The 27287-nt window shown below is 45.7% G+C and overlaps 1 protein-coding gene across 5 annotated transcripts; it reads right to left on the bottom strand.

The window, feature by feature from the left end:
- Window positions 1–27085, bottom strand: BLTP2 (bridge-like lipid transfer protein family member 2). 5 transcript variants are annotated; one of them, XM_057501107.1, is made up of 39 exons: window positions 26898–27082; window positions 25949–26072; window positions 25375–25424; window positions 24933–25080; window positions 24633–24751; window positions 24340–24400; window positions 23955–24144; window positions 23258–23381; window positions 22973–23097; window positions 22691–22758; window positions 22434–22576; window positions 21666–21784; window positions 21391–21554; window positions 20975–21233; window positions 20290–20495; window positions 18021–19113; window positions 17394–17585; window positions 17051–17253; window positions 16790–16908; window positions 16450–16670; window positions 15959–16149; window positions 15733–15832; window positions 15396–15598; window positions 14009–14303; window positions 9421–9578; window positions 8951–9157; window positions 5849–5948; window positions 5441–5623; window positions 4995–5116; window positions 4355–4510; window positions 4148–4269; window positions 3411–3591; window positions 2706–2796; window positions 2456–2562; window positions 2182–2317; window positions 1950–2080; window positions 1667–1768; window positions 1237–1371; window positions 1–815 (listed from the first exon to the last, which is right to left on the bottom strand). In XM_057501107.1, the coding sequence occupies exons 1-39, from the start codon at window positions 26963–26965 to the stop codon at window positions 633–635; spliced, it is 6699 nt and encodes a 2232-aa protein (XP_057357090.1). In that variant the 5' UTR covers window positions 26966–27082; the 3' UTR covers window positions 1–632. The 5 variants fall into 5 exon arrangements, 3 of the variants coding, with proteins under 3 accessions (XP_057357090.1, XP_057357091.1, XP_057357092.1); XM_057501108.1 differs by lacking the exon at window positions 25949–26072 and having other exon boundaries at window positions 26898–27032; XM_057501109.1 differs by lacking the exons at window positions 25949–26072; window positions 26898–27082 and having other exon boundaries at window positions 24933–24995; window positions 25375–25402.
- Window positions 27086–27287: the final 202 nt, after the last annotated feature.

Genomic DNA, 27287 nt, shown 5'->3' with positions numbered 1-27287 from the left:
CAAATTTAAAATATATATTTTCTCTTTAAATCATTTTCTTACCATTCTATAGGGCATACCCCAAGGGGAATCCATGGCTAGCCCTGGTTCCTATTGCCATCCTCCCAAGTGAGCTTGGCACAGACTAGGGAGAGGCTGATTCCCCCTAGAACCTTAGTAACTCTTCCAGACAAGGCAGTGGAATGGGGGTACAGATCAGTCCTTCCCCTCAACTTTCTGGCACAGAGGAAGAGCAGTTACATTTAGAAATATATATTTATATATGTATATATATATATATATGTCTACTTATAAAAATTTATCACACTTGATCAGAACTGTCCTCCCACCTTTTCCGTTGACCCCGAGGGAACCAGGTACTAGCCCTAGGCCCATTTCCTGGGTCTTGCTCTCTTAATGCCTCTCTGGCCCTGGGCCTGCTGATCAGTGTGAGGTAGAGCTCAGAATTATTATCCACCAAGTTCTGCATGGAAGAGGCCAGCCGCTAAAGAACACTGCCTCTCTCCACAGTATCCTTTGGGCTCCTGACCCTCACAGATCCTGATGGGATGAACGGAAGCACCTCCCACCCCACAGTCCCTGGGGCCTGAGCCAGTCAGATCCTGTACTGCAGCCAGTCGTGGATTGCCGCATCACTTGCGCCTGCCAAAGATGGACTTCTTGCCAGGGTTCTTGTTGCCCACACTTAAGCCGATGAGGAGCCGGGCTTTCTCCTCCTCTTCCTGCTGTTGCATGTTGAGGTCTGATTTAGTGTCTAGCTTTCCCCGGACCTCAGACCCTGTTGCAGGCTTCAGCCTTAGCTTCTCTTTGATTACCTGATAGATTAGAGAGGAGTAAAAGGGAAGGCAAATATTAATGGGACAGGCAGAATAAATCAAAGTGAACCAAGCCAACAAAGATTTATTACACTTATATGAAGGCAAAATGGGGACAATCAAATAATAAAATGATCTCTGCTTTCAAGAAGCTTACAGTCTAGTTAGAGCTCATTCTAAACCTGAATTTGTGTCAGCCTTCAGTCCCCTAAAAATCAGCAGTAATTAATATCTGACACAAACAATCAGTTTAATCAACTGAGCGAAGTCATGGAGAAGGCAGGGACCAAAGTTGTTCACTTCATTCACCTGCCACTTTTCAAGGCTGTTTGTTGATATATCCTACAATGAAATGCTCCTGAGCAGAGGATCTGATTGCCAGCCCCTGCTAACCAAATAGCCATGAATTCTGCTGGGATACCTGGGCAACCAGGGCTTTGCGGCTGTCTCTTTTGACAGCCATTGCAAAGTCTAGCCATGTCCATGTGTTGTTGTGGTACTCCAGACAGGGCAACACCAGGTTAAGGTCACCCCAATCCACACTGTTCTTCTCACCCTGTAAGAGGAGGAGGAAAAGGGGAAAGAAAAGAGGAAAAAAAATACATCAGCTGCCATTTTTAGTCCAAGCCAGTACTTGAGCCAAGTATAGTACCTTCCAGCACCAGCAACCTACAGATACTGATTTCCCCATTACCTCTGGTAATGGTACCGACTCCTGAGAGAGGTGGAGGTAACAGCAGATTATCATCCACAGACCAGCTTCACAGGCTGATCGGTCTCCCTATCTTTAATATCTGATCTTATCTGGTTCCTTTTCCTTCCTGTTCTAGAAAGTGCTGAGAGGAACAGACCTTGTAGCTGACGCACAGTGGAACCTGTGGAATCTTTATGTAGATGAAGGAGTTGTTCATGGCAGCTCTCTCTTTCATCTTGTCAATATCATCCACAGGGTGCTAGGAAAGGTAGGAAGGGAGTGTGAGCCCCTGAAACCATCAGAAGAAAGGACCCCAAATACCTCCATCTCCTTTCACCCCTGGAATAGACCAAAGGAAACAGAAATAATCCCAGCTAGGCCAAAGAGAGTACTCCAGGACTCTCCCATTTTTTTCTATCATCCAAAGGCATGTCTGGTACCTCGGGTGCTTTGCGAAATGATCTTCTGACCCCAGAACTCCGATTCAAGCCCTGTGCCACACCCTTCCCAGGGCCCAAGGGTGCAGCATCATCTGCTGCAATCAGCTGCCGAGGCTTCACCACTGGTATTCCTATGAAAAAACAAACACACCAGTTGTCTTCTTTCTGAAGCATCAGCTGTCTCTGGGGCTGCTACCCCAGTCTTCTGGAGCTCCACCATAAAAGTTCTCACCAGTAGTCACCAGTTTGGACTTATCTTCTTCATCACCAACCTCATCATCTTCCACACTTCGGCCAGGAAAGAAAAAGCCCATTATTCTATGGAAGAACTGGTGTGTCAGCTGGATGGTGAGAGGCACCACATTTACCTAAAGAGGAAAAAGGCTGAAGAAGCAATTAAGCTCAGACATCATCCCTCAGTTTACCTACCCCTAATATAGACAATACAACACAGATAGCTTTTGGCTACCCTTTGTTGCTGGGTCCCCAAAGGACTGTTTACTAACCTCAAAGTGCTCCTTAACAGAAATACCCCCAACAGGGGGCCGGACTTTGCTGAAGAGGCGGAGGGCTAGTTGTCTCCCAGACTGGCAGGAGCTCTGGGGCCGCAAGACTACCTGTAGGATACAGAGTGGTGAATCAACCCACACATCCTCTGCAGATGGTCTTGCTAAGCGGGCAAGCTTTCACCATTTCAGATCATACTATTTCCCATAGTGGGTTTCTGCAAATGGGCTAGGAATGGGGAAATAAGACTTGCCTTATAGACAGCATTGGGGAGGAGGTTGTTCATAGTGAACCAGCCCAGCTCTAGGAGATGCTCTGCCGTGTCATCAGACTTATTCACCTATAATGAGAGATGCACCCCCCCATGCCCACAAATCACTATAGTAAACCTTTCATGAGCTTGCTAGAGAACTGCTACATATCTTGCTTGTTTTCAGGTTCTCCACATATCTAATCCCAATTTTTGGTATCTCTTTCAATCTCATACGTCAATGCACTCTCTAATCCAGGGTTTCTCATGGGTACTACTAGCCAGGGCACTAAGTGCCAGCAGTACTTCCCAGGGTGATAATAAAAACTAGTTTCACTCATTTCTAAACATCCCCAGGGTAGAATAATAATGAATAATGTTCTCTCCTCTAAGATACTGGTAACTGCAGGAAAGCTAAATGTCAGTACAGAATAATTCTACTCCAAGCTGGATGTGGAAGATTACTTTCCTCTGGGCCATTTTTCTAGGGATAATCTTATTCAATGAGGGAAGCATTTCATCAAGTTAATCCTCATCTATATTTTTTAATATTACAAACACATATGTCTAAGGGGAACTCTCCTCAAGTTGCTATCATCATTAATCATTAACAGTCATACAATAATTAGCCCCTTTTTGTTTATCTCTTTTTGTGAGTTAAGACTCCTGAGACAGGTCAGTGTGTGAGTATATGTGCCCAATACCTTGCTGTAAAGGAACCGCTGCAGCTCCAGCTCAGCAATTCCGAGCTGTCCATCTTCCTCTGTCAAGCGCCACCGTGCCTGAGCAAAATAGAACTCAGTGCGACGGACCACACTCACATCTTCTTGCTGCTTTCGCAGCTCCATCTTGTTGGCTTGCTGCAACTGGAAATCCTTAAAACACCTAAAAATAGACAGGAAGACCAAAGCCAATAGGACACTAACATTCAGGTTTGGGGTAGGGTGGAAATGTTCTAGAATGGTGCAGGAGGTAAACTCAGAGGTGAACCTATTCTGGAATAGCTAGTCCCTAAGTTTCTTTCACTGGGTTCATTGTTCCTCACATCGTGGGCCATGGGGAGCACAAATCCCATCTTTCAGGTCTACAGCTTCTTGATAAAATAATCTGTACAACCCCTACGGTTGTATCTGCAACTGTGTTTCTTACCGATCTACTTCAAGACATTGTTTTTCATTCAGGTGCACAGTATCAAAGGCCACAAAGGTGATTTTCCCAACTACGTGTTTCTTCCTTTTGCACGATCAACATATTCTTCAGGATCCTGTTCTCAACCTCTTGGCCAAGTCCCACAAGGCTCATTCATGAAGAGATGCCTGAATCTACTACATCAATCTTTTATAATGCACACTAGACCTAAAGACTCAGAACACAGACCAGGAAGAGAAACTGACTCCAGCTGGGGCACTTGGACAAAGGCCGGGAAAGAATGCTATGGTACCTGATGAGGATATTAAGCTCTTCACTTTCCAGCTGTAGGTTGGCCTTCTCTTGGTGTAGCTGCAACTGAAGTTTTTGATTCAGGTCAAGCAGGTTCTCATTCTTGCTGTCATCCTGCAAAGACTAGGACGCCAAGACAAGAGAAACTGAGAGGTTATCTCCCTCATCCTAGAAGAGCTCCCTGACCTCAGACTGCCTCGGTGACTACCTTCATGATAGAATACATCTGCTTTTCCAGCTGCCGTATCTGGGCCACATGCTGCCGCACAGCCTCCTGCAGATGTAATATACTGCTGCGCTGCTCCTCAGGATTGCTAGAGATCTCAAGCTGGAACCTGACCCGCTGCTTCTTCTCACTATGTTCCTAAAGGAACAGAAAAGGAAACAAACAAGGTCTTTTTTAAAGTGAAATAGAAACAAACCTTGTAGTAAAGTAAAATAGAGAAAAGAACAAGAAATGGTGATCTCTTCTGGAAAGCTCACCTTTAAAGATCTGTCACCATTATTCCAAGAGTAAAGGGTAGGCCAATGCAGAAGATCTAGCAATGTGGATTTCACAATAAGCCAGTCCCACAGAGTGGGGATGGAGGTGGAAGTGGGGAGTAGTTACTGTTTTTTAGAGGTATTTAAGTGACAGAGCAGAAAACTGAACAAAAACAATCAACCAAGTAAACAGGCTCTACAGTCTCAGGGACACTCAAACCTTTCTTACTTAAGTAAAATTTCAGCTGATACTAACCACAGGCCTTTTTTCAGTTTGATGCATGGCTTTTCTTACTAGGCCCCAAATCATAAGATCTGGAAGTTTCTGTGAGGCTAACAAGCATTCTGTAAGGGCCCATGCTCACCTTCCGCTTGGGTTCTACATGGAGCAGCAGGTTGTTGACGATGTCCAGGATCATGGCATACTGAGCTGGGTTGGTGGAGATTTCTAGCTCATGATGAATGAGGGTGAAGGTATCCACAGCCCCTAGGTAATTGTTAGCAGCTAAGTAAGGAACTTAAGTTACTCCCTAAATTTCTACCCCATTTCCTAACCTGTATTTGGAACCACTCCTGTTAACCCCATAGAAAGGGCTTGGTGTGAGAGGCTCATGGGTAGAAACATGTTTGCTTATTTCAAAATCATGTAATACCCATTGATTCCATCTCCCTCCAAGATTATAGGTAATTCTCTCATAGCAGAACTTACAGAATGAGATATTTAATAACAGTACTGCCTGAAAACCATAAAGGAAGTAACTATTTTCACAAGTTACCTAGTCCCTTCCTAAAACCCTTCAAGCCTGAATACCTTCCTGCTTCTTTAGGAGATCTTCCTTTTCCTGGTTCTCATGAACCTCAGGTGGCTTAATCTGAGTTGCCAGCTCAGGATCAATGTCATGGCTGTAACTAATATAGTACATTCGGCAGCTGCAGCGTGAAATAGTCCGCTGGACTTGTTGGGCTTGTTGTGCCTCGGCTGGCTGGTTCCAATCTGGGGAGACGTGGGGAAGAGATAAGGAAAAGACATTTTCAATAGCGGTATGGTGTGAGCCTCCCAGCTATGTATGATACCTAGGGAACTCCAGACACTTGCTTTCAACCTAGCCTAACACTCCTACTCCAGCACATACTGAGCTTAGAGTAGGTAAGAAAATGAGAGCCTTTTGGGATGTACATCTGCTTCTAACCATATGATGGGGAAGTGGGGAGAGCTGACCTGTGGTTGTGGTGACCATGCCTCCTACTGCCTGCCCACTCTCCATCAGCTCCTGCACTGAGTCCAGACTACGCTGCCGGTGTTCCTCGATATTCTTTACCTGAAGACAAAAATATAGGCACTTTCAACTTCTTGGGGAATCGGTAGCTTGTCTTGGCCAACTGGGTCACAGATCTCCATGGTACAAGTAGTTACACTTACTATCTAGGCTTCCACTGCCTAGAATAGCTTCAAGGATCTCCCATCGTAAAGGACAAATATGTCGCTCCCTCCTGGCCCAAATCACCCAAATTCTCCAAACCCAAGTAAGTTAACATGCACATTTTGCCAGGCCTTAGGCCAGAAAAGCAAGTGAAGTTAAAATCAAATCATGTCCCACCTCACACTCATTAGGACAGCTACTATCAAAGTTGAAAATAGCAAGTGTTAGCAAGGATGTGCAAAAATTGGAAGTCTTAAGTTCTGTTGGTGGGAATATCAAATGGTATGTCCACTGTGGAAAACAGTATGGCAGTTCTTCAAAAAATTAAAAATAAAATTACTATATGATCCAGCAATTCCACTTCTGGATATTTACCACAAGAACTGAAAGCAGAGTCTTCAAGACATATTTGTACAACCATGATCATAATGGCATTATTTACAACTACGGAAGCAACCCCAGTGTCCACAAATGGATGTACTTCAGCCTTAAAAATGAAGGAAATTCTGACATATGTTACAACATGGATGAATCTTGAAGACATTACAAAAGTGAAATAAGCCAGTCACAAACAGATAGATGCTTTATGATTCCACTTATATAAAACAGTTAAGAGTACTCAAAATCATAGAGACAAAATAGAATGATGGTTGCCATTGCCAGGGACTGGGGCATCCCTGTTGAATGGGTAGAGTTTCAGTTTTACGAGGTGAAAGAGTTATGGAGATGGATGGTGGTACTAGTTGTACAACATGACTGTATTTAATACAACTGAACACTTTAAATGGTTGAGCTAGTACATCTTATATGTGTTTTATCACAATTAAAAAAAAATTGAAAGATAAAATCATGTCATGGGTAAAAAAATTCACCAAAATCAATGACTTTTCCACCCACTTGGTATTCACATACGTGAATACCAAACTTTTGCTTTCTGTCTTCAGACAACCATTCTGACACTGTTACCATGAGGAAAGGGGACAGAATTCTTTTAACTCTCTGCCAAGAGGAAGTCAAAGTGAGTAACAGAATGAGTGGCACGGGAAGACCATAAGCAGATCTGCCAAGTCACAAAAACATTCATATAGGTAAAGCAATATCAAAGTCCCTTCCTCCTCAGCCAAGGACATTCCACTCTAACACTAATATCACAGGTTAAGGGAAAAAAGAGGTTCATCGGCAAAAGAAGGCATGCTAAAAGAAGCAGAGGCCCAGAAAATACCAGATAAAGAGATCTTGCATAGCTTATCCTGGACACCTCTGCATGAGTAGTTAATGTCCTTTGTGCCTACCTCCTGAGACTACTGGTGAAGGGCACTGATTGTCTAAATCACAACTGTAATATATCAGCATGACCTCTCATATTACCAATAACCTGACTTGGCTGCTTGGCATCTGACTAAATGCTTACTTATTACTTCACATATCTACACTTGAGGTTGCCTGGATTGAGCCCTAAAGTCAATGGAGTAAGAAGCACAAGCAAGGGAGGAAGGAAGAGGGATTAGCTTTATCCCCATTGACTAGAATGGCAAATTAAGTTATCACATTGGTCCTGAGATGTAACCCATCTGGGTATACCATGCCCAGCACAAGGAGGACATAACACCTGTTAAGTAAGTGGTGACAATGCAGAATATTGGTTAGGTGCATCTCATAAGCATCAGATCTCCCAATAATTCTCATGATACTATATCCTGGAAATTATAGTACAAATTCAGTTTCACTAAGAAACTGAAAAGAAATTTTACTGCCTAATCCCTGCCAACTGCTCACAATCTCATCATTTAAAAACATTACCTTGACACACACTTTGCCCTCCTTAGACATACTATCTTAAAAAAAAAAAAAAAAAAGAGACAGAGACTACTTTCCATCTGGATGCAGCTTTACATTTTTCAAAGTGCTTTCTCATTTATCCTTTTGACAATCTCATGAGGGTGAAATATTAAATAAATTTTACAAATACAGGTGCCTTGCCCAAGGGCTCATGCCTACCATACAGGCATACTTCTGAGATATTGCAGGTTCAGTTCAGATCACCATAATAAAACAAGGACCACCATAAAGAGAAATCAACGAATTTTTTTTGGTTTCCCAGTGCATATTAAAGTTATGGTTACACTCTACTGTAGTTTGTTAAGTGTGCAATAGCATTGTGTCTAAAGAATTAATGTACATTCCTTAATTAAAAACCACTTTATTGCTAAAAATGCTAACCGTCATCTGAGCTTTTGTCAAGTCATAATCACAGATCACTGTAACAAGTGTAATAATAATGAAGAAGTTTGAAATATTGAGAGAATTATCAAAATGTGACAGAGACACAAAGTAAACAAATGCTAGAAAAATGGCACAGATAGGCTTGCTTGATGCAGGGTTGCCTCCATCCTTCAATTTGTAAAAAACACAAAATTTGCAAAGTGTAATAAAGCCAAGCACAATAAAACAAAGTATGCCTGTAATGGCAAAGCTGACACTGGAACTCATATAACTGGACTCCTAGACAAGCAGTCTTTTTATTCAAAGCTTTGCTGAAATGACCGATCATCTTTGTAAGACAGGTGAAAGGGGAGATAGAGAGCTTATCTAAAATTTTCTTATTATGTTTTCTTGGCTGCCTGCTGATTAGTGTGATCTATTAGTAGGGTTCAGCAACTTCTCAAAAATAAAGAGGATTTCCCTTGCAGTGAAAACAGAATAGCATGAGATTAAAAAAAAAAGTACTATGCACTTACAGACAAAAACCAGAGACTACATTCACAGGTTTACCAGCCTCATTATACTACTAGATAAGCTGGTAGCAACAGGTACTGTCAAGAACCTTGCAGCAATTCTGGTGGAAAGGGCCAAATATGGAAAACAGGATATAATGGGCCTTCTCAGGCCTGCTGACTGACCTCTAACCAGAGCTGTCGGCCATCCTGCTCGGTGGGGCTGCTTTCAGTGGTGGCAAAGTACTGCATTCCATCCAGTAAACAAGTCCAGGATGTCTTCTGCTTCAAAGTGTCACCATACCAGGCTGGATGATGTTGGCACTGCAGCAGCTGGGCTTTCGCAGCTGACACAATGACACAGCCTTCTGTCTCTGCTCCACGAAGAACCATCTGTGCCAGAGACAGAGGCTGAGTCAGCACCAGGGCCACCAAGGGAGAATGAGTTTAGTGAGAGGATTGTACCAATGACTACAGCTGGGTCTAATTACTGAGTGAACTCTAATGGCTTTGAGACATGGAAGTGATTACCCATGATACCTACTAAAAGGAGCCATTTTTGGAACCACCCATTCTCATTTAGAGGCAGGGGAAAAGTAAAGACATATAATTATGATCTAGTTGAATGCTGGGGTGCTCTGGTAAAGAGAAAGTACCTGGCAGTTGACTAGCTCAATAAGGCAGTTTCGGTTATATATGTCATCCGTCTGGCAGGCAGCAATGCCACACAACTGATCACTCACACCTGACTCTTCTTCTGTGAACACCACAAACCTATCTGTCTCTTCAATCAGCTTCTGCAACATGTAGACCCCTGGAAGAGAAATATCAAGTGGGGAAAAGTCAGTCTTAAAGGAATAGGGAACACATTCAGGGCAAAACTTATTTTCCTGCAATTTCTCAGAATATATTTGTCTTGCCAGTAGGTTTCAGCCCTGGGCAAGTTTGCTATGGATTCAGCGTGACCAAAGAAATGACAGTAGAACGTTCTTGCGGTGAAAGGGTTATACCCATCTTTATTTCCATGGTGGCAGGTCAGTCACTAAAATCCCGTTCACTAAGAGCAAGTCTGCATGCAGCAAGCTGGTCTCTGCCTCTGGGCCTCTCTGCCTGCACAGCCATCCTCTGGGCCTCTCTGCCTACCAGCCATCCCGCACAGTCGTCCTCTAGGCCTCTGTCCTCTGTTCTGCTCTCCTGCAGCCTTGCTGCCATGCCACCATGTTGCCCACAGCACTGTGCAGGGCTCTTTTAGAGTCAATAGCAATGCATTGCCCACACATGTGCAGTGAGCTAGCCAACCAGGGACAGGTGAGAATCCTGGCCACAGGAACTTTCATTTTATTCACACTCCACCCCTCCAGGATTCTCTCCTCTCAATCTATGTGCCCTCAATCCTCTGCAATGGTTCCTGTGCAAGAAAGCTGGAGCATTGTAACTAAATTCCGTAACAACAGAGGCTACAACAATATACAAATAACAAAAATTACAACAAATTATAATAACCCTCAAACCTGAGGAGATCCATTGCATCCTGGCTGTATTCAAACCAGTTCTAACAAATTATAACCCTCAAGCCTGAGGAGATCCGTTGCCACCAAGTGGTCATCCTGGCTGTATTCAAATCAGTTCTACTCAAAGGAGTTAACCAAAAGGACCATGGGTGGGCCTTACAATACCCACTTTCTCCAGCCTCTCCAGAAAAAAGTCTTGCAGACATACAGACCGATCTTGCTTTATCTCTGCCTTGTGCTTTGTTCTCAGCAGCTGGAACCGCTGCTCCAGTCTCAATTGCCACAGCTCCAGTCCAATTTCTTTCTGTCTGCTCCTACCTTTTCAAACCAACCCACATCTGGGTCCTCGCAACCTTCACGGGGCCCTTTTAAGTTCTTCCTTCGAGAAGCAGACCATATTTTCCTTTTGTGCTTGAGCCTGAGGATAGAAGCAGAGCATGGAGGGCTCCACAACCTGAGGAGGGGACGGCACCTCTCCTGAAGGAACCCACGGTCACCAAGTCCTTCTGGCTTTCCACCAGCTTTCAATCAGGTGGGGTCTCAATTGAGGAAAGGCTGATGCGTTTGGCACCGGCAGGGCCTCCACCCCCACCTGTTCATCAAACCTCCGCTCCTCCATTTCTGGGGCTGACGGCTCCACTACATCCTTCTCTTGCCCCTCGGCACCTGGCAGCCTGCGTGCCGCTGCTTCTCCTGCTGCTCCTTCTTGGGCCTCTTCCTTCACCTGCCCCACAGCACCTGGCAGCCTGCACTCCCACACTGCTTCTTCTTGTGCTGCTCTTTCTTGGGCTGCTGCTCCTTCTAGTGCTGCTTCCTCAGGCCACAGCACTTCATAGTGACGCCATTTCAGTCAGCTTTCTCTTGGGGTGGACCCCAGTCCTTCACCCCTTCATAGTGCCACATGTCCACAGGGGACACTCAAATGTCTCCCGGTCGATAGGTGCAGCCTGCTGAAACACTCCTTCCATGAAGGCAGCCTGTTCTTTTTCCTTGGTCACCAATCAACCCTGCCAACTGTTGCCAATTGTCTTGCCAATGGGTTTCAGTTCCGGAGTAGTTTGCTATGGATTCAGTGTGACCAAAGAAATGAAAGTTCTTGGGGTGAAAGGGTTATACCCAACTTTATTTCCATGGTGGCAGATCAATCACTAAAATCCCATTCACTCAGAGCAAGTCTGCATGCAGCAAGCCGGTCTCTGCCTCTGGGCCTCTCTGCCTGCAGAATCATCCTGCACAGCCGTCCTCTAGGCCTATGTCCTCAGCTTTGCCACCACTCCAGCCTCTGCTTTCATGCAGCCTAGCAGCTGTGCCACAGTATCACCCAGAGCACTGGGCAGAGCTCTTTATGTAGAGTCAATAGCAATGCATTGCTCACACGTGTATAGTGAGCTAGCCAACCGGGGCCAGGTGAGAATCCTGGCCATAGGAACTTTCATTTTATCTACAATATTCTCCCCAACCTGCAACTCTAGCCCATTCCACTCCACCCCTTGACCACAATGGGCAAAATAAGGGTTGTAATTTCATTTCCCCCTCAATTTTAATACAAGTAACAGGTTTTCAAGAGAAGCTTAGAAATGCCATGTTAAGTGGCAGTATTTTTTTCTCTTAGGTGTATCTACCTCTCGATTACTTTAGCACCATTTGTCACACACCCTCATTTTGTTCCTTTGATTTTTCATTTCATATTGCAAATGCTATTTGTTTGCTGATCACATCTTTCCACATGAAACTACTACTTGGCCATTCATGCCACTGTGTTTCTTCTAGCTCTACTGCTTCCTTATTCCCAGATTATGCCTGTAGATCCTCTTCTCCCAGGTCTTAGAAATAGGTATCTCCTAAGGTCTATCCTTGGCATGTTCTCTTCTCTTATTCTTTCTTGTAAAAACTTTGTCTAACAGAGTGTATGGTTAAGAGCAGTTTCCAGAATTATACTAGTCTGTCTGTGCTCAAGATCCTTTCTCTGCCAGTTACTTGACTGTGATCTTTAGCTAACCTGTGTCTCAGTTTCCTTGCCCCTAAAGAGTATCTACCTCATAAGGTTGTTGAGACAATTTAGTGGAATAATATATAAAAGTATTTCACAGGATACCTGCATGTAGTAACCAACTATTATTATCTCCTGGGCATTAACAATTAGGTCCATGCTGAAACTCTCAAGTCTATCTCTAGCCCTAAGCATTTAGTCCCCCATTTCGAGCTGTTTTTAGATATTACCTGGATGTACTACTTGCACCACAAACTCAGCATGTCCAAGCCTGAACTTCACAACCCTATACTTCCCTAAACCTGTTTATCCCCTGGCTCTCCTATTTCTGATACTACTGTTACCATCAAGCTAGCCACTAGGCTCAAAGCCTCAGTCATTATGGTCTTTCCCTGTTTTAACTCCTTCCAACCAGTTGCCAATCTCTAATATGCACAGTAATTTTTCTATTTATCCCCTCATCCTTATTCCCACTACCTCTACTTAGTTCAGGCTCTCAGAATTGCCTCTTGTTAAGATACAATAATAGTTTCCTAATTTGTCCCCTTACCTCCGGTTTCTTCCTCTTCAGCCCTCCTCCATACCAGTGCCAGGTTTATCTTCCTAAAAGTAAAATTCTAATGACACACCCCTATTCAAAAAGCTTCAGTAGCTCCCACTGTCTACTGAATAAGGACAAAAACTCCTTAGCCTTATATAAGGGCCTTTAATGGTCTCCCTGCAGCTTTCCTTTCTAGCATCTTCTCACTCGTATCCTTTACTCTCTATGCTGATCAAGACTATTCTCTCCTTTGAACATACTGAGCTTCACCAGCTCCACTTCTATTCAGGGCATTCCCTCTGCCTTGAAGGCTTCTTCCCCATTTCTACATGTTCAAACCATACTAAGCCCTTTAAGTTACAGCTCAAATGCCACTTTTTCAATAAACCCTTCTATGGTCAAACTTCCTCCTTTACTCCAAGCAAGAACAACTATATTTAATTTTTCTTTTGTGACATTTATCCCTTTTTACCTTTTTGTTAAACTCACCATAAACGTGCATTCCTCTCTACTTGTTATTTACTCTCTTTAAAATGCCCCCTTGCCTTGCCTATTAAACTCTTACTCGTCTTTTAAGACCCATCTCAATTATTTCCTCCATAAAGCCGTTCTAGACTTCCCTTTCTGATTTCTTCTTGAACATTCTCACAATGCTCTTTCACAATGAAATAATAATTTACATGTCTCAATCTACTAGTTTCTGAGCTCCCCCTCATCTTTGCATCCCTAATGTGTAGGATCATGTCTAATAGAAAATAAACCCTCAATAAAGCTGAAATGAATTTATGAATAAATGAGCGACTCATCCAGGGATAATAAACTTGTTCAGGCAAGTAGAATGTCATACATTCTGTATCCCTTGCTGAACCCAGGACTGTGCTTTGTCCCTGGTAAGTATTCAGTATCTGTTGACTGTGAATTATATCAAAACACAAAACAATTCTCTAATCTTTGGCTTCTTTCCCTTACTCACCCTGTTTTGGCCCCATCACTCCTTCCTGATCCTCTTCTAAAGCTGACCACAGGACTAGGCCCTTTAATGCCCCCATATCATTGCTATGTAAGACTTAGGTGGCCTGGTAAAAACCAAGTTTTCATCGCTACAACTAAATGATGAAGAACCACAGTCCTTCTCAAACTCCTGTCCAAGCCCATGTACATATCCAAACGTCATCTTATAGAGTTCCAGCTCCCCAGCTTACCTCCTGGTGACCCCTTATCAGGCTGTCCACTAAAGCTGGGAGTGTTGGCAGGAGGTGGGGCCAGGGTACTGGTCAGGACACTCTGCTTTGGCTTTTTAGCTGGCATATGGGGATCAATCTTTAACCCCTTCAGGGCCTCAGTAGAGAGATTACGTTTGAGTACAGCTGCCTTTTTGTAGCCATCATATAAACCAAAGGCAATGTCTCGATTGGTGGTTGTCCACGAAGCCCGTAAATCTACAAGGTGCAGCTGGTGTGTGTAAAAGGCAGGATCCCCAACTCGAGTAGATGTATCCTAAAAACAGGAAAAGAAACTCAGGGCAGCATGGAAATTCCCACCATTCCTCCTGGACCACAGATGCAGAGATAAGAAAACAAGCTTTCTGAGTAAGAAACCCGTTCTAGAGGAGATAAGATGATCCTGGATAAAGAAAAATTAAGTGATCTTAGTTAAATTTTAGCATTAAATTACAGTCTGATTATACTCACTGTATCTTATATAACTTAATCCTTAATTGGGAAAAGAAAAATACCAAATAAGGTGCTAGTAAAAAAATTTTATTCTATTTCCTGTCACGCAAGAGACAATCTTTAGAAGGTGAGGGAGAAAAGGAACTTTCAAAAAGGGAGGCTGATACAGATAACTAGTGAGTTCATCATAAAGTAAAGACATATATGCTTAGAATATAGCTAGGAACATTACCAGGGATTTAGCCTGAAACCCACTGCTATGGACCGAACTGTGTCCCTGAAAAATTCATATATCAAGGCCATAATCGCCATTGTGATGATATTGGAGATGGGGCCTTTAGGCGGCAATCAGACTTCGATGGTCCTGAGGGTGGAGCCATCATGATGACATTAGTGTTGTTGTTTTTTTAAAAGTATTATTGATGTACAATCTTACGTTAGTTTCAAATACACAACCCAGTGGTTCAATATTCACCCATATTATATCAAGTCCTCACCCCTCCAGTGCAGTCACTGTCCATCACGATAGTACGATGTTACAGAATCCTTTACTGTATTTTCCAAGCTGTTCTACTGTCCCCATGACCAACCTATAGTGTGACTGTGGATTACTGTTTCTGTTAATCTTCTGGAGATTAGTGCTCTTAAAAGAAGAAATACTACTGAGCTTGTTTTCTCTCCCTTTTCCCGTCCCGTGAGGACCTAGGGAGAAGGCAGCTTTCTCTGGGCCCAGAAGAGAACCCTCACCAAAACCTAACTGTGCTGGAACCCTCATCTTGGACTTTCAGGGCCCCAAAACTGTGACAAAGAAGTATGAGGTTTACACTACCCAGTCTGGTATTTTGTTATGACAGCTCAAGCAGACTAAGACATCTACAACAGAAATAAGGTAGGTTAAGAGAATGCCAGGCGGTACCTCCTCAGCAGCACGAGTGCTATGTCGCTGGTAGGTGAGGGACGACAGGCTCAGGAGGTGTGTCTTTGTCACCAAGGGATCAAGGCAGTGGTCAGCATTCTCTTCAGTGGGCGAGGCCATCAGGTGAACAGTCACCTGACTCAGGTCACTAACCATCTGCATCACACTCCAGTCAGAGATGAGGCGCCGCATCACGGTGCCCGCTGAGAAGGGAGAAAACAGAGCCCATGCAGACCAGGACAGAAGAAGAGTGTGGGGCAGACGGGGAAGACATGAAGGGAACTGAGAAGGGAAGAGGACAGCAGGTTATGAGAAACAAAGGGACTCTTAGCCTTACCTTGAGGTATAAGCCGCTGAGTTCCCCGAGTGAAGATGTGGCCCTGACTACACTCAATCTGGATGCCCCGTTGTTGGGCAAAAGAGGCCCAATAATGCACCTGGTAACAAGATAGCATAACAATAAATGAAGGACAGCATCAGAGAGATTCTCTGATCAGAGAAAACAAGGAACCTAGGGAAGGGGAACAGAACTGAAGATGTTAGCAGGGCCATCAGAGCCTGACCTGCAGCTGGGGAAACAGTGCAGTGTAGGAAAGCTGTTTATAGTGCTGACCAAGTTTCTTCTTGCTGGGTTTCAGGTTATTGAAGAGCTTTCCCCTGCAGATGGGCCTTGTGACACTAGTCCAAGTTGCCCAGAAGTTCTGCATCCAGCGCAGGGTACTACTATATAGCAGAATTCGGGGCTGGGACATTGCTGCAAAGGAAAGGATGGACGTTTTGCTAGCTGTGGCTACAACAGAGAGATAAAGCTAAATCCTTCCCTAGCTGTGGGTTTTAGAGGTTTAAAAACCCTAATAGCAATCAGCCTCATACTCAATATCCGTTAACACCTTCCCCTTTCAAAGAGCCAAGTTCTTTGCTTTCACCAACCCTCTCCCAAAAAAGGCCCCAACCCAAATCCTCCCTTGCTCTTTCCCTACCCCTTCCCCAAAAGGCCAACTTGAAGTCCTCAGTGTTTAAGCCCACCCTCCGTTACCCCAGAACCGAGTCTCACTCCCACTGTGCCAAGTCAGATCCATCTTGATGGAAAGATTGAGATTCTCAGAGCGGAAGGCCCGGTAGGAGTCATACAGCTGGCCTAAGGGCACTTCAGGCAGGAATTCTGGGGCCCGCAGAGTGACACCATGGTGATCCCGGGGGTTTCCGTGGCATAGCCACTGCAGGTCCAGTGTCATGCAGAGGTCAGGAAGATGAAGGAAGCAGCAGTCGTCATACCTGCCTCACAACAGAGCCACAGCCCTCAGTGCCCTGGCCACTGCAGCCCCGTGGCCCTTCCCCTCTCCCTCCACCCTGAGTCCCTCACGTTGCTGAGGCCCTCCCATCACTCCACTCACTTAGAGGCTGTTCTCACGTTGACATCCAAGTCACCCTTGAACACAAACTGACCAGGTTTCCAATGAAAAGACAGGTGGTTCCACTCCCAGTGCATATTTTCAGTTGTGTTGTATGGATCCTATAACCACCCCCCAAGAACTCAGTGAGACATGGGTAAGAGTATGACCCTCACCCTCCAAATCAGTACCTCTCTCCTCCCCATGTGCTATACAAGCCCCAACCATACCATCCCAATAAGAAAGCAGCTCTGGATCCCTCACCTCAGTAGCCAGCTGGTGCAGATTTGCCTGTTCAATGTCCATGTGCCAGTCCCCATGGAACAGAAGACGGCTTTTGTCCCACCAGGGCAAGGGTGGGCTGGGGTCAGCTGAGGGCTTGGTCAAGAGGTCCACAGATTGGCTTATCAGTGTCCAGGCTGGATCCCAGCATGGGCCCCACACCACTGTGTACTGGAAGATCTCCGCTTGGATAGAGGGGCAATGGGACAGCTTGTTATACAACTTCATCGCTCTCTTCCTCCGTCACTCCAGAGGGCTTCAGCTCATCTCCCACCTCAGCCATCATAACATTCCTCAGCCAAACCAACCACCCTCCTCTACTCACAGCGGAAGTCATGGTAGAACTTGAGTGGGAGCATGTTCCTCTCCACTGCCATGTTACCCCATGGAAGCCCCAAGTGCAGGATTTGACGCCGGCGGGAACAAGGCTGACCACTCTGCTCAGTGCCCACAAGTCGACCAATCAGCCGCCAGTCACGGATCTCAAACAGGTACCGGGGATAGTCTCTTATCCGAACTGTTATCATGGGGAGGACACACACTGACTACTCAGGGGACTGTCTCAACACTCTCAGGCATTTTTTTCCCCTGCCACTCCTTTTATCCATCTACTTTACACAGCCAGCTGACAGAACAAGAGCTGGCAGTTGGTAACAAAGCTGAAAAATGGCATGGCAACCCTAAGCAGATGGTGAAGGGAGTAACACTGAGATGCAAGAGCTACAGTAACCCTAAAGATGACTGTGTTATTTGTTCCTTTAGGTTAGCCAAGCAGTTTCAGGGTAAAATTCAGGAACAAAGAAAGGGAAGTGGAGCCCACCCATTCTACTCCACCCATCCAAAAAATAGCCACAGTTCCCAGTATAACCAAGCACCTCTGTAATTGCTCAAAGAGCTCCCTGGAGCTCCAAGGGCAATCACCAGATTCTGCAAATAAGGAAGCACTACTTACCCAGAAAAGTCTTGACACTGCACTTGAGCATACGACACCACTGAATGACAAGATCTACTCCCTCCGCAGGAAAAGGGCTGCCTGGATCAAGCTCTCGAACTTGCTCTACCACATGCTCAGGCCCATGGAAGGAGGCATCTGCCAGAGCCACAAGCTCTAGCCCTGCCAGGCTCCAAGTGAGCAGTGCCCGGCGCATGGGTGTGTTGCCATAGAGACGACGGGAGCGCTGGATGTAAATTTCAATATTTTTATGCTCCAAAGAGGCATAGAGTTCCTCAATTTTGCGGGCTGGCAGTAACTCCCCATGCTGCTTCCGAAGGGCAGCCACTTTGGCATCCAGCAACTGCAGCCTTTTGGCACTCTCCTTACTTTCATCCTTCATCAGTTCATAGTTATCACGAAGCTTCACTTCAAAAATGTCATCCAGAAAAACCCATGAGAAGTGCTGAACCTTCAGGAGTAGATCAGGTGGGAGTGGGGCACAGCTTGGGGAGGCCTGAACATGAGTTCCTTGATGCAGCCCCTTCAGCCATTTCTGAACTCCCACAGCCTCATCCAGAGTTTGAGAGAAATCATACTGATAAGGAAACTCCACTGAGACTGAGCCCAGGTAGAGGAGCCAAACACGGTTCCGGAGGGTCTGTAGCATAGGGAAGGGGTTCCGGTGAAGGATCATCTCCTCCAGCTCAGGCAGCAGCTGTACCTCCACCTCCTTGAAGTTGAAGATGTTATTGCCATCAAAGCCAACAGCCAGCTCTGGGCAGTAAGCCTGCAGCGAACACCCATGCCAGCTCAACGACACACTCTCTGCAGCCAGGGTAATGAACTTGTCCTCAGCGACAAAAGCTGTCAACTTGGCTGTGCTCACCTCTAGTGTCAGGTTTAGCAGCCGCTTTGGGGAATACTGCTCAGGGGGATGGCCTTCTGGCTCAGCAGCAACCCCTGGGATGTCTAGTGCAAGGAATGGCACAGTCTTGGGAAACAGAGTGGCTTTTAGTAGGTCTTGGCACTGCAGGGTGGCCAGGATGTGCTGGTACAGGTACATGTGATCTGGGGGACTCCAGAGTAAGGTCAGCCCTGCTCCACACTGAACCTTTAGGGAGCAAGAGAAAAGCACCTGTCAACTACAGTGTCCCAGAATAGGAGAGATGGCAGGGATTGTTATACAGGCACCCCTGGGTCAAGAACCATCTCCACCCAGAAGTCTTTCCTGAGTAACCATGTTAATTACTCCCTTGGTTTGTTCCCATAGCATTAATACATTGAGCAAATAATTCCTGTTTACCTTATACTTAAGAGCATTTACACTTTTTAAGTTCTCCTTAACTGGACTATAAATTGAGTAGAGGCCATGCGTTTTAATTCCCTGGTATCTACCACAGCACACCAAGTGCACATGGCACATACTCAGATCACTTGGCTTTATGTTTCTGATTGTGAGCTATTTTTCCGTAACTGCCACTTTCTGTAATAACTATGGTAACAATGAATTTGAAAATGTTTCATGCACTGGTTGCACCTTGATTTAATTCTTAAAAAGCATTAAAAGTACTGACCACACAAGTCAATACAGCAACTGACTTATGTGAAAGTATGTCTCAAAGAAAGGAGTCAAGTCCATAGTCAGTTCTGAGTATCTATGCAAAGAAAATTTAAATTCCAGGACAAAAAAAATTCCTTTTGAGTTCCAGTCTCTGAAAACTATCCAAAGGAAGACGAAGTCTGACAAACAGGAAGATAACCCACTCTCCTCCCAAGAAGGCCCCATGCCCACCTGACACCCTGAGGAGAAAGATATCACAAAGCTTCTCAACACTTGCTAGTGCCTCCATCTTCAGAACCTTTCCAGCCTTTGATAATCTGAGTACTTTGGCAAAATGACACAACATCATTATCTTTAAGAAGCCCCTTATTTTCCAGAGATGTACACTGAAATATTTACAGTTGGAATTATATGTCTAGTATCTATGTAATAATCCTGAGTGGTCAGTGGGAGAATAGCTGAAACAAACTGGTCATAAATTGGCAAATTTTTGAAGTTGGGTATGGATATATGAAAGAACATATATTCTCTAGTTTTCTGTATGTTTTAAATTCCATAAATAGAGTTAAAAATGTACAGAATGAGCCAGGAAAAAATAACACAAAGTGTCATCTTAGATGAGTTTCACATGACTCAAGAGAGTGGGAAATACTCTAATTTCTAATCAGGAATGATAATATAATCAGGAAGAATCAACCTGCATCCAGCAGTGCAGGGAAGCATTACCTCTAAAGAGCGGATGCTGCTATGATAGGTGATGGAAATCATGCAGAGGCTGAACACTGGCACAGGGATGTCAGGAGCTTTGCAACAAGGCTGCATCTTCTCAGTGACCGACTTCACCAGCGCAAGAACAAGTCCTTGGATACCCACAATGGAGGTTTCAGCACTTCCCAGGACAGTCAGTGTGTCCAGTCGAACTTCGGAGGCACCTAACATCCAGAAACCACGTCAGCCTTGGTTCTTGGTTCTCAAATGCCAACTTCAGTCCTCACTCTCCTTTCTTACTTATTCCCTTCATTCTTGTTACCTTTATTCCCCACTCCTCCCTAAGTTCATGCCTCACGTTTAGGGAAATTTTTCCTTCCCATCTTAAGGCCTACAAATTCCCCAGAGATGCTTCAGTTACTCTAAGATTATACACAAAAGGAAATTTAAAAAACACATGCATTTCATTCTCTTGATCAGATATCAAGGTATTTTTTTCTTAAACATCTTCCATAATACTTAACCTTTTATAAACCCTTAAGAAATATCAAAAAGTCCAATCATTATGCAAGACCTAGCATCTCGTGTCTTTTATTTAGAAAAATTCCAAATAACCAGCTCCATTAAGTGAGAAGGAGTAGACGGAACCAGCATCACCTGCTTAGGGTACACGATCCACTTCAGTAGACTCCCTCTCACTTACCAACCAGGGCAGAAAGAGTGAATAAGTTCATGTCCTCCACCTTCAAGTCCACCTTCCACAGTAATGACACAGATTCTCCAAAGGAAGATGCCTTAGAGACAGCTAACTTTCCAGACTGTGGGCCCATTAAGGACAAGATCCGAGACAGACACTGGGCACAGGTATCTGATGTTTCTACCTGCAGTCCTCGGATGGTACAATCAAGAAAGAGGGTATCTGACTGGGCGTTGGACAGTCCCAGCGGCTGGTTATAGCTACCCTAGAAAAGTAGCAGAGGGACCCCATTAGAAGCATGTAAAAACACAGTTCTGTAATATGCTGATGCATCATCTGCAGCCCTAAAGGAGCTCAGTATTATAAAGCATGGCAGGATGAGACAACTGTATGCGCCTTTGTTCACCCAAGTCCCCACCTACCTGTAGTGTGAAGGAGTCCAGGACAAGCGCCTCACCCCAAACATGCATATTGGGTGGGTGGGATGCTCGCTGAATGTGGGAATCACTACCCACCCGCCAGCAGAGGTGGTCCACAGACAGGACACCCCGCTGATGGATACTCTGTGGCCTCAAGTGCTGGTAATCTGAAAAAAGAAGGTGGGAGAAAGGAGTTATATGGAGCCACTGTTATCATCAGTTGGGCGCAGCTCTAATTATGGACAAATTCTTGTTCCTTTTCCATCCCAGAGCCTTACCCAGAGAGATGGAATTGAATCCCAAGGCAAAAGGCGGTGTGTCTCCAAGCTGAATGGAAATGTTGACATTGGAGATAGAGGTGCTAAAGATGACAGGAGCCAGGATTTGGGGGAAGATTCTGCATAGGAAGAAGACATCACTGTTTGATAAGAATAGAACTGCAGCTTCCTATCATGGAACGGATTCCTAAAGCTCTCAAAAATCAGGGTGAGTTTTGTGTGATTCTTAGGATAGGATGCAGCTAGAAAATAAAAGACTGAACCCATCTGTTTGCTGCTACTTCTGATGGTAATCTGCAGGGACACCAGAAAGATAACAGGTTGAACCATTTGAAATTGTCATTTCATAGAACAAATAATGGAAACATACACATATTGTAAGATTCAACCTAATGCAATCAAGGGGCATCACTTCCAAGCCACTAGCCTTAAGTTCTCTGTACAACACAATGAAAGCATTACACTGAGAGAGAGATGGCACTGCTGACATGACCTGTCACCATTATCTAAGGCAGACAGGATACTGTTCATCATTTAAGTTCAGTCCAACAAATGCTTATTTTGTATAAGCCACTGTGCTGAGCACTGATGACATCATCCTACCAACAGAATCTAGTCTAATGTGGGAAAGATACATAAAATAGGATTGCTACTGAAACTGAGAGTAAAGGAGATCAAACAATCAGACATATTTAACACACGTCACTTTAGACCAAAAGAGAATCCAGGAATCCATCTGGTAAGATAGTAGCTGAAGATTACACAGACCTTTTTTTTCTTTGCTTAAGAGATGAACTAGACCCTTGTGCCTCCAGGGCAAGCATGTGCAGCCAGTGAGAGAATTCCTGGTGCCGGTAATGAATAATACAAGTGTTCAGAACCAGGGAGGCCGAGAGGTCAATCGTCGTCACCTGGAAATGAGAACACTGGAACTGTGGGCTTGGGTTTTATTTCATTAGCTCATAATGTAACGACATAGAGGAAAAGCAGAGAAGGATTGATTCTCAGTACTAAGGTCATCACACCTGCACACTGGCCTTGAGGGAGTTGAGGCAGACAATGCGCTGGCGGCTCTGAGATAGCAGCAACCCGTCTGTAAGGACAAAGGGCAGATCAGAGAAGGCAAAAGGGAAAACCAGGAGACGGTCAGGGCAGGCAAGGAAATGAACACACTGTCACCAACACTCATGAGTTGCAGCTATTTGTCTCAGTACTTTCCCTCATTATCCTCCCCAGGTACACTAATTAACCAAGAAGAAAGTATCTGGCCACCCCCATTCATCTCAGCAGTATCCCCACCCATGAACCTTTCAGTAGGAGTTCAGTGCTCATCTGTGCAATATCAGAGTTTGCTGTGAAGCTTCGAAGGGGCAGCTGATCCTCATCACGGTGGTACAGGAAATGCAGCAGCTTCAGTGTCCAATTCAGGTACCTGGACCAGAGGCAGATGCTGGTTTTGAGTATGTGGAATGCCATTCTTATTCCTTTTTCCCCACAGACAAGCTCAGTGCAGCTACCAGGCTGGTTATGGAGACCCCAACATATAGCTCCAACTATCATTCTCCATCCTTCAGTGTTAGGAAAGATCTCACCTCTTTTGACTATTCATGGACAGCACCACACTTGTGATCTCCATCTTCACCTTGACTTGGTCTGGCAGCTGCTGAAGGAGGTACAGGCCAGGCAGAGATGGCTCAGCCAAGTTCTCTGTCACCTCTGAAAATGGGAATGAATGATACAAGGACCATCAATCCTTAACACTCTAAAGTCTCCCAAAATGCCCTACCCTCTTTCGCCAAATCCTCCCACATGAACTAATCTAAGCAAATGCCCAATCTTAGGCCACCAGACAAATATCTCAGAGAACCAGGCACTTGCCATAACTTCCTTCCTTCCTCACAGTCTAAAAGGTAGTATAAGGAGCAGGCTGGTATAATGCAAAGAATACAGACTTTAGGGTCAAATAATTTAAAGCCCATTTTTGCTACTGATTAACTGCGTAACCTCAGTCAAGTTGTCTAATTTTCCCAGGCTTCAGTTTTCTCATCTGTGAAACGCTAAGAATTTAGTGAAAGAACATACAGAAAGCACAAACTACAGGTCTAATTCACAATTATCCACTGTCACTAATCACAAGCAAATGCCCTGTTTCCTCTAGCTATCCTCAGGGTCAAAGGCCATGGTGATTAACAAATCACACCTGAATGAGTAATGAGACCACTATTATTTTATAATTCCAAAATAACCTAAGAACACGGCAGCCAAGAAGCTCACTGACTGGACCTTTACCTGAAAAAGGAACAGACTTGGGTGCCAGACTTGGGCCCTGGCACAGCAGCTGACTATGGAAGAGGCCCTCATGCAGTTCAGCATGGAGTGTCCATACATCCACAGTGATTGCCTTCAGCTGCCGACCGCTGATGCCCACTTCTAGACACAGCTTTAGGGCCAGTGAGAGCTCTGCCAGGCAGGTGTCCTCCTGCAGAGAGGAAAAGCCTCTAAGATATGAATGTGTATAGAGTCTGGGAGTTTGGGCCTAAATGCAGTGGTCTGGAACACTCCTTTATGGGAACCCCATAAGGGCACAGAATTTAGAATGTAAGCCCTAAGCTCCTTCATACCTTATGCCCATAAGGAAACAAGGCATCTGAATGGCCATGGCATGCATACTCACCAGCTGGCCACTCTTTAGAACTTTGCTGTTGATCTGACTTAGGCTCACCTCACATTTTAGCCTAGGAAAGGAAGAAAATTAAGACCACTTGGTCCCTTTCCTCACTATCTGGCTTCAGTCAAGCTTTGTGGGCTGAAAGTAACAAGGCAAACAGAAGTACCTAATCTTAGTCTCTCCTCACAGGCACAGAATGAGAACTTGACACCTTGACAGAAAGCCCTGACATCCACCCACCCTGCAACAACTGTACGGCAAGAATGGGACTAGCAGACACTCTTCTACCCAGTGCTTACCTTTTCCCATCACTATCCAAAAGAAAGCTGCTTTCTCTGATCTGAATATGCCACAAAGACTCAGAGGTAGCCACCTTGAGAACCATGATGTTTATGGAATCTACATGAATGGAGAATAGCTGGAAGGAAGAAGCAAAGATGAACAATAACTAATGTCAAAGGCACTGTTTTTCCTTTCCAGTGGAGAAAGAGTAACAGGCAGCTTTCAGTATTATGCCCCCAAAACAACAGAAAAATCCACCCATGATTCCAAAGCCAGACATCCCTTGTACAGTTCAGGAGTGGGAGAAGTCATCTCACCTGGCAGAAAATCTTCAATAAGAATGGGCTGAAGGACAGCTCCTTCTGATGCACCCCAGTGCTCTGGGAGAATGGAGCAAACAGGCCAGAAACCTTCTGTAGGTCCGTTCTGATACACACTTCTCCAAAGCACAAAGCCACATAACGTCTGGCCAGAAGAGAAACCTCACTCCATCAGGCCCATCCCCTCCACAGAAGTCTCTTCCCCTCCCCCACATTCACTCTCCCATCCTCCCTAGAAATGTAGCTCAAATCATGGAAAATTGTCTCAGTAGTTATCAACATCTGTCTCACAAGATAATAGTTTCCAGGCTAAACAAGAAGACATCAGCAAGACCCACCTCCCTCCTTGGGCTGTGAGGCCTCTGTAGAGGAATCCCATTCTGCAAACCCCAAACTCAAAATAACCCCCAGGGGAAGAATGAGGATATGGGGTACTCACAGTAGATCATGGCTAAGGAGTTTGCTGGAAATCCACAGGCTATCAATTTCCTAAAACAGTGTGGGAGAAAGCCTTGTACACTAGCTGCCAGGTAAACCATGAGCAGCATAACAAGCTAGGAAAGATTCTATGAAGAGAAGGAAGTACTGTAGCCCTTGCACTGAACAGTCCTCATTCCATTTGCACCAGTTTCCCTCCTCAGCACTATATCCTGTTCCTCAAGATGACGTTAGTTGAACTTGCTTAGTATTTCTCTTTTATGGATATGTTGTCCTGTTTCCTCTCTTAAAATTAGAACTGTGAGCTCTTCTATTTCCTGTCATCTTTGTTCTGTGCTTTATTTCTATATCTTTCTTATATGCTCTGGACAAGCTGTGCCTTATAAGCATTTTTAGCTGAACAACTTGTATCAATCCAAGTAGTGCCAAACTAACTCTAAGATCATCTCGGGGAAGAGCTGACAAGGCTGGGTTAACTAGGACAGCCACCCAGAATTTTAGTAAAAGGAAATTAGAAGTTAAAATTCAATTAGATCAACCCTACACACATACCCAGGGAGTTCCCCAGAACTCACCACTGTTTGCTGATGCTGTTGAAATTTAAGACTAACATTCTGGATCCAAAAAAAGGAGCCAATTTTTAGTTCCGCCTGCAGCTTCAGCTGACACCACTTGGTGGCCAACCTGACCACAAGCCACCTGAAAAAAAATCCCTGTGAGTTCACAGGACCCTCTCCCAATTACAGCTTCCCTGACCCTTTGCTGGTCCTAGAAGTCCTGGCAAAAGCTCAGATCCTGAAGCTGGATCTTCCGGACAAGTCTCCTGTCTCCCAGAACACCACGGTGGCACATGCACTCAGCCACCCTGATCAGGACCCTAGCCCCAGTGTCTTCTCCAGCTAGACGAAATCAAGACAAACTAAAACTCCACCTTCTAAGTTGAGGACAAAGAATGCAATCCCTTAAATCCCTAGGAACCTCAGTGGTAAAGAGAAATCGAAGTACAGGCAGCCGTGTCAGATATGTCATCCCACACTCCCCAAAGGGTCTCTGCTGCCCTCCAGACGGGGATCTGCGAGAAGGCACTGCGAGGTCACGCCCGGCCAGCTGAAATGCTGCTCTCCCCTGGGCAGCCAAACCTGTTTCGGGTCCCCAGGGAGAGGCTGCAGGTGCCCTTCGCGCTCGATGAGGGGGACACTTCGGGCGTGTGGAGGGGGAAAGGGAGACCACCGAACCGGGCCCCTCCTCACGCACACACCCATTCAACTCCCAGTCTCAGCATCTCCTCAGGCCTCCCCAGCTCCCTCTGCCTCGCCCCCACTCTCAGCTCCACGGCGCCAGCTCCCGCCGCACGCCCCCGCCCAGGCCCTCCGCACGCCGCGCGCCCCCGGCACCCACGCCTCCTCCGCCCGCGCTCGGTTCCCTGCAGTCCCTTCCCCCTCCCGCGAGCCTCTGTGCGGCGCGCGCCCCCTCCTCAGTCTCTCTTCCTCCCCGCTCCCCCCGTCGCAGCCGGGATCCACTCACCGACCCAGGAAGAGGGCGCTGAGCGCAACCAACAAGAAAGCCAACAACAACAAGAAGAATAGAGGCATCCCAGCCCCCGCCAGGCCCGGCCTGGATCCGGCCCCTCGGCCAACGTAGGCTCCACGATGCGCCGCCGCCGGCCGAATAGCCGCGCGCGCAGGGACAGTGCTGGGCGAGGTAGCGTTGGCGCGCGTGCGCTCCGCCCCTAGCAGCCCATCAGCCAGCCAGCTGTCTCCCCGCCCCGCCCGGCGCCAGGGATTTGGCAGGGCCGACGGGCTGCGAGCGCGAAGGAAGGCGGAGCTCCGGAAGGCGGGCGCTGGGAGCGGACCTCGCGCAGGCTGACACACACGCCCCGCCTCCCGACGCACCCTTTGGCACCCGGAAGAGCAG

Source organism: Manis pentadactyla, chromosome 4 (genome assembly GCF_030020395.1).
Source record: "Manis pentadactyla isolate mManPen7 chromosome 4, mManPen7.hap1, whole genome shotgun sequence".
Classification (NCBI taxonomy): domain Eukaryota; kingdom Metazoa; phylum Chordata; class Mammalia; order Pholidota; family Manidae; genus Manis; species Manis pentadactyla.
The sequence above is the reverse complement of the archived record's forward strand: the minus strand, read 5'-3'. Positions and strand labels throughout refer to the sequence as shown.

Bases quoted from the DNA above. Each gene is read 5' to 3' on its own strand.
- BLTP2 (XM_057501107.1), bottom strand. From the start codon at position 26,965: ATGCCTCTATTCTTCTTGTTGTTGTTGGCTTTCTTGTTGGTTGCGCTC. The intron at 2,318-2,455 runs GTTAGTAAACAG...TTTCCTCTTTAG, and splicing joins CTGTTAAGGAGCACTTTGAG to GTAAATGTGGTGCCTCTCAC. The intron at 1,769-1,949 runs GTACCAGACATG...TACCTTTCCTAG, and splicing joins CATTTCGCAAAGCACCCGAG to CACCCTGTGGATGATATTGA.